The 6,481-nt window shown below is 35.7% G+C and overlaps 1 protein-coding gene across 2 annotated transcripts; it reads left to right on the forward strand.

Moving 5' to 3' along the window:
- Positions 1 to 796: 796 nt before the first annotated feature.
- Positions 797 to 6,481, forward strand: LOC107010487 (proteasome assembly chaperone 2). Of its 2 annotated transcripts, none has more exons than XM_015209777.2 (7): positions 797 to 965; positions 1,044 to 1,209; positions 1,649 to 1,707; positions 2,003 to 2,121; positions 4,349 to 4,583; positions 5,267 to 5,390; positions 6,195 to 6,481. In XM_015209777.2, the coding sequence occupies exons 1-7, from the start codon at positions 906 to 908 to the stop codon at positions 6,272 to 6,274; spliced, it is 843 nt and encodes a 280-aa protein (XP_015065263.1). In that variant the 5' UTR covers positions 797 to 905; the 3' UTR covers positions 6,275 to 6,481. The 2 variants fall into 2 exon arrangements, with proteins under 2 accessions (XP_015065263.1, XP_027775077.1); XM_027919276.1 differs by having other exon boundaries at positions 4,337 to 4,583; positions 6,195 to 6,449.

Raw genomic sequence — 6,481 nt, forward strand, 5'->3', positions numbered from 1 at the left:
GGAAAAAACTATACTAATAAAAAGAAAGAATGAGAAAATGAGAATGATCATTGAACATAGATAGTTGTTATTTATAGTTTGTGTAAACCATAAGAATAATTAAAAAAATAATTGAAGAGACATATTATTTAAGTAGGGAATGTAAATAGATGGAGGTTTTGTTGTAACTTATTAGGTATAATTAGAATAATAAATATGAATGAATTTTTTAATTAATAAACAAATTATTTAATAAAAAGAAATAAAAAAAATAAAAAAAAAGGAAAAAAAGAAATTGAAATGGAGGCCATAGAGAGGTGCCACATCAGCTCCTCTATGGTCCTCATTTATATATATATATTGATTTATGAAGTATTACGTTATCCTTTCTTCGGAGTATCACTTATTATAAACTTAACTCTTTTATTTCTCAAAATTTCAACAAATTTGTCAACTAACTAGTATACATATAAATACGTGATGTATTCAGTAAGTCATGATAAATGTTAGATTCACAAATTACTATCTATAAAGAGAAAATAAATCAATAATTACATGGTTCTAAATAAAACCAAAATGAATGCTTTTTTTTTTATATAATCCATCATTACTAAAGTAATTCTTGATTAATTAAATAATTCTTCGTACAATTATTTAAGGAAAAGTGAGTAACTACTGGAACAATGAAAATTTGGTCCAATCCTCCCAGTAACTGGACCGGCCCATAATAGAGTGGCCTATTTAACTGAAACGAGCCCAGCCCATAATAGAGTGGCCTATTTAATTGAAACGAGCCCAGCCCAACTCTAACGTGTACAGAAGAAGAAGAAACAAGAAGATTCAAAAGAAACTTGCATTGCTTGTTCCTCAAGAACTTGGCTAACTCCGAATCAGTGCGCTTAACAATTCAACACTAGTTTCAATTAATGGAGTTTTATACTGAGGATGGAAAGAATTTGAGTTCGGATAATTCCACTTTGGTTCTGGTATGTTTTCTAGGGTTTTGTTCTTATCTTCTTCTACTCTTTTTCTTTTGGGTCCTGTAATTTCTTTTTGCAATGTAGCCGGCGCTGTCCATAGGGAATGTAGGGCAATTAGCGGTGGATCTTCTAGTAGCTTCGTTGAAAGCGAAGAGAATTGGATATTTGGATGATCCAAATGTCGTTCCTTGCGTTGGGAATGATGCTTATTGGCCTTCTCCACCTGGTGAACTCGCTCTTCCTCTTGAAGGTATCTCATTGAATTACTTACTATTTCCTTCGCTTTCAATTTGGTTTGTCCTACTTTTCTTAATCATTCTTTCTTTCTAACATCACAAGATTCAAAACTTTTAATCTGGTTCCAGCTCAATGCCACCTAATGGAAGGAGTACTTAATTTGTTTCATTTTATACTGGACACGAAATGTAGATATTATTTAGTTCATTTTATTGAGCACAAGTGAAGAAAATATACAGCAGTTGTTACGTATTTAAAGCTGTAGATGTTCGTTTAACGTTAACTTGGAATTGTTCAAAGGATTTAGTTCTTGAAAATCTTATAGAGCAGCAAATGGATGATTTAGAAATTGACAAAATGAAAGGAGCCGTTTATAACTTGAAATAGAAGGAGGATTATCGTCAGTAGTAACAGTTTTGAAAGACAACGTTTCTAATTTTGGTTCTTGGCAGTATATGAATCATCTCCTGATGCATTGGCTCTTGTACAACAGAGGTCTCCGATTGTTAAGGTAAGCATACTTTCTTTTCAACGGATACCATTGTTGCTTGACTTGTTATATACGGTGATGGTATAACATCTTTTTATAACATCGGGTGTTCAAGAGAACATATAGCTAGCTGTTAATAGTAAGTGGGAAAAATCAGAATAATGGTATGCAAACTACTCAACTGGATAAACTACATTGATAATTTGAAAATTACATTGAAAGTCTATATAACTTAAATCCTACTTTTTATTGCAATGTATCAGATGCAGCTTTCTGCTTGTAAGTGGCTGTTTAGCTCTAATCGCTTACTCAACAGGGCATGATGGTTGAATTTGCTAGGAACTTGGCAAATTTTGCTGCTGCAAATGGGAAGAAACATGTTGTTGTGCTCTCTAGCTTGGAGTTTGGGCGTTGGCAGAGCATTGATATGTCAAGGTATCAACATAAGAGCTTTCTATTCAAACATATTTTTCTGTTGTCTTTATGTGCTTCAATGATTGAAACTCTATGATTCCACTTTTTACTGATCCCATGAATTGTAGACTCTTCCTGTTAAGAGAGATTTAGCTTCTTGTATCTTGACCATTACTGAAAATAGGGACTTAACTTTTTTCTGATGTTGCTATTACAAATGATGCGAAAGATTGTACAACTCCATACGCTGAGGCCTATGATGAAGAAGGGAGTTAATAAAATCCAGAAAGATGTTAGGTGAATCTACAGGGGATAAGGTGCTCCAACTATACAACTTTAGTAGACATCTTGCTTTGGGGGAGTATCTAGGAGTTGATGAACCATTGAAACTTCTTTTGTTCCTTTCGTTTGAGAAAAGTATTTGTATAGAGGTGGAAGATTGACCCTGATCAACTCGGTCTTAGATGCTTTGCCAACATTTATGATGTCAGTTTTTCCTCTCCCCCCTAACGTGGAGGAAAGAATCGATGCATTAAGGAGGAATTTTTTGTGGAATGGAGAGAAGGAATACAAAGAATTTCATTGGTCAAATGGAAGAATGTAATCCTTTCAAAGAAACAAGGTGGGTTAGGCATTAGAAACTTGAAGAAACAGGAAGTGGTTGTGGAGATTTCCTAAAGAGGAGCAAGCCCTTTGGGTTAGAGTGATTCAGGCCAAGTATGACAAGATAGATCACTGGAAAACTAAGGAAGTGACTTCTGCATATGGTATTAGTCTATGGAGATCAATTAGAAATTTGTGGCATTGTTTCTTCCAAAGAACTAGATTCACTGTAAACAATGGAAGAATTTTTGGGACGATAATTGGTTAGGAAATGGCATCCTCAAACAGCTCTTTCCAGACATCTATCTGTTGAATCAGTAACATGAGGCCACTGTGCAAGAGGTTTGGTCCATTCGTGGATGGAACTTAACATATAGAAGGATGATACAAGACTGGGAGGTGGATAGACTAGCTGAATTTTATGGTACCCTGGACCATTTTCGAGGATTGAAAGAGGGAGAAGACACTCTTAGGTGGATTCATCATAGCAAAGGTGTCTTCACAGTTAGCTCTGCCTACAAGAACCTGCATCAAATGGGGACTCAACTCAGATTTTTGCCTTGGAAGCTTATCTAGAAAGTCAAAATTCCATATAAGGTGGTAGTTTTTACTTTTTACTTGGTTGGTAGTTAAAGAGGCGGTACTAACACAGGAAAATCTAATGAAGAGGGGAATACATATGTGTCCTAGATGTTTTTTTTTGTGAGCAACAGGCAGAGACAGACAATCAATCATCTGTTTCTTCATTGCAAGGTGGTTAGACAACTGTGGCACTTATTTACCATATTCAGGGGCACAAACTGGACCATTCCACAAAGGGCAAGTTAGGCTATAGAAAGCTGGAACAATGAAGGCAGTGGTAGTACAGACCAAAGCAGATGGAGAATTGACCCAGCAGTGATTTGGTGGACCATATGGAAGGAGAGAAATATGAGATGCTTTGAGAGTGTTAGTAGTCCTTTACACAGGATTAAAATGAACTGCACAATCACTTTTTGCTATTGGTGCAGTTTGGAGTATGTAGATGATCCTATAGCTGTTAGAGATATCCTACGTCCTTTGTAAGATGAAGTAGGATCTAGTTTAGTTCTGTTTTAAGTATACACAGCTGTATGTAGCTCCATGATGTAAATTTGGGACCCCAGCCTTTAGTGCTGAAAATAAATACACAAAACTGTTACCGTTGTCGAAAAAGAAAAAATCATTCTCCAGATTTTCTTGATGGTGTTCCCAACTTTCCAAGTGCTCCAGCTCACATATGCATCCTCGATCTCCTGGCATCGTCCAACTAAGTCCAAAAAGGGAGATGAACAATGAACATGTTCCATATGTCAACTGACACCGTGCAGTGTAGTAAAATATGTCTGTTAGTCCCTACACTTTGCTGACTCAAATAACATATCTTGACTATGTAAATAGGGACTTAATAAGTAAATAACAAGTATGATGCTTCTTTGCTAGAGATATTACTGCATGATTGTGTGGATGTGAAGAGTTCTTCTATTCGTTAAGATGAACATTACTGAACTGTTAACTTTTTAAGCTATTAAGTTTACTATTGCATGTTATACAGTTGAGTTGAGTTCTTTTACTTGAACTTACTTGATTCTATGGTGAAACTGATCTCATGGAGATTCTGTCCCAGTGGATCGCAGATTCATTACCTTTCTAGTTCCAAGTCGGATGGAACAGACGATCACTGTGAAAAACAGGGCTGGAAGAGATTACCTGAGTATAATCCTACACAGAGAATGTGGAAGCATTTAGATGATTTAGCCAAAAATGCTGCCTCGGAGGTTGAGGAATTGCCTTTTGAAGAGCTGGGAGATGAGGATTACTATGCCAGTTTGCCTTATGCTGCATTGTTCTCTTGTTTTAAGGTTGTAATTTTATTGTTTTACTTGTTCAGTATGGATAACTTGATGTGCAAATATCTTGCTCAAAAAAGGATTTCATTTTTCATATGTGACTGTCATATTATATAGATTCTGCTTTGTTTACTTTATAGTTGCTTCCAATTGTCTTTGCTTATGTTTATAAACTCTGCTCTTATGCTTGCACCATGAACACTGCTCATGATCTTGAAATTCTAATAACCAGATTTCTGGTATTGTCTTGGAATTGTACTTATTCGGGGTAAGTTGACTGCTGTAGAAGTGACATGTATTATATATATAAATTTCCTTTGCATCTTTTTGATGTGTCATCTGAGTATCGTGTGCTTTTCAGGTTTTATTTAAAATTCTCATGAACTATTTTTTTCAGCTAACGTTAGAACATCTTGCAATTTCTTATGAGCCAAAGCATCACTAGACATGTCCCACTTCAAATATATAGCACAAAGAAAGAATTTGAAAGAACTTTGGACTTTGGAGATATGTTTAAGATGAAATGAGAGCAATACAAAACTACTGTTTGGTTTGGTTTGTAATTCTTGGATCAGTATCTCAATACTATGCATAGTATGTAATATGAACTCGAAAATTCATTGAGATTTTCATGTCAAGTATACATCTTTACCTTGTTTGAGTTTGTGTATTAATCTACTGTTTTATTGATTTAGGCCAAAGGTCTGAAGGTTACTTGTCTACTGTGTTATTGCTCGGAGGGAGACAACATTCCCGATGCCTTCCATTTGGCTGATGCAGTATCAAAAACTCTGGGGCTCAGACCTAACAGTTCTCAAGGTGAGTGGTTGTTTCCTGCTTTTAAGCGATTTTATTTTTTGAGATCTCGAATATTGTCCAATTAAATCAAGCAAGTCTTATCCTGTCAGCTAGTGCTTTAGTTGCTTGATATTGACCTTGCCTATTGGCCCTATGACAAAACTAAGTGCTGTTCAGTGTTTTCTTCATAAATTTATGTAGTTTAGAGAACATAAGTTGTGACTGAGATAATGAGCATAATTGGGTTCTCTTTAATTGTTATTTTTGGATGTTTGGGGGAGGAATATTTATGCATTTTGAGTATGGTTATACTTATTTCGAAATTGCATAGATATGGACTGCGGTGCTCTTACGGAAATTCAAACCTATGCAGTACATTAAAAAATGTCATGGGGTGCATAAGTATGCAGTACATTAAACGCAGGACAGGGTGGGGCGCTCTAAATATTATGTTTGTGTTTGTGGATTAAGAGATGTAGGTATTTAAACATCCAAATTCTTTAATCTATTTAATTTATGAGAAGTAGATTAATGAGCCCTTGGACGAATATCGCAAGCCAACACCTGTTAATTGAATCATGAATGTCCATATAGTACAGAGTGAGTGTCGTGTTTGTCTCGTTTGCAAGATTGATGGAAAACTTGTAGATATTTTAAGGTCAAAGATGTACATACTTTACTGAAATATGTAAAGAACAAAGTAACTGGTTATAGTATTTGCGACGTAATCCAACCCCTGCCCTACCCCGTTTGGCATCCTATCTGCACTATGTTGTAGCTTAATTTTCGAGGCACTAAATGAGCTCTTTTACTGGAGTTGTTCAGGTAATGAAGGTGGAAGCTGGACTGTGCCGTTGTCGTGGAAGAGTGTGTATGGTCCTCCACCAGATATGTCTCTTTTCTAGTCTACTTTGGAGCTGTTTAAGCCTGCTGTTAAACGTTTCTCGGCCTTTTGGCTATGATCAAAATGAAATATATGTCTGGGTTTCACTTGGGCTTGTACAAGTTAATTTGTAGGTTCAATGTTTTCGCCTTTACGATTTCAACCTAATTAATAGATAAGTTATTTTGAACTCGGAATCATCATTTGATTAATCATTTTGGCACCATGA

The sequence above is a fragment of the Solanum pennellii genome, chromosome 1 (assembly GCF_001406875.1).
Source record: "Solanum pennellii chromosome 1, SPENNV200".
In the NCBI taxonomy this organism is placed as follows: Eukaryota; Viridiplantae; Streptophyta; class Magnoliopsida; order Solanales; family Solanaceae; genus Solanum; species Solanum pennellii.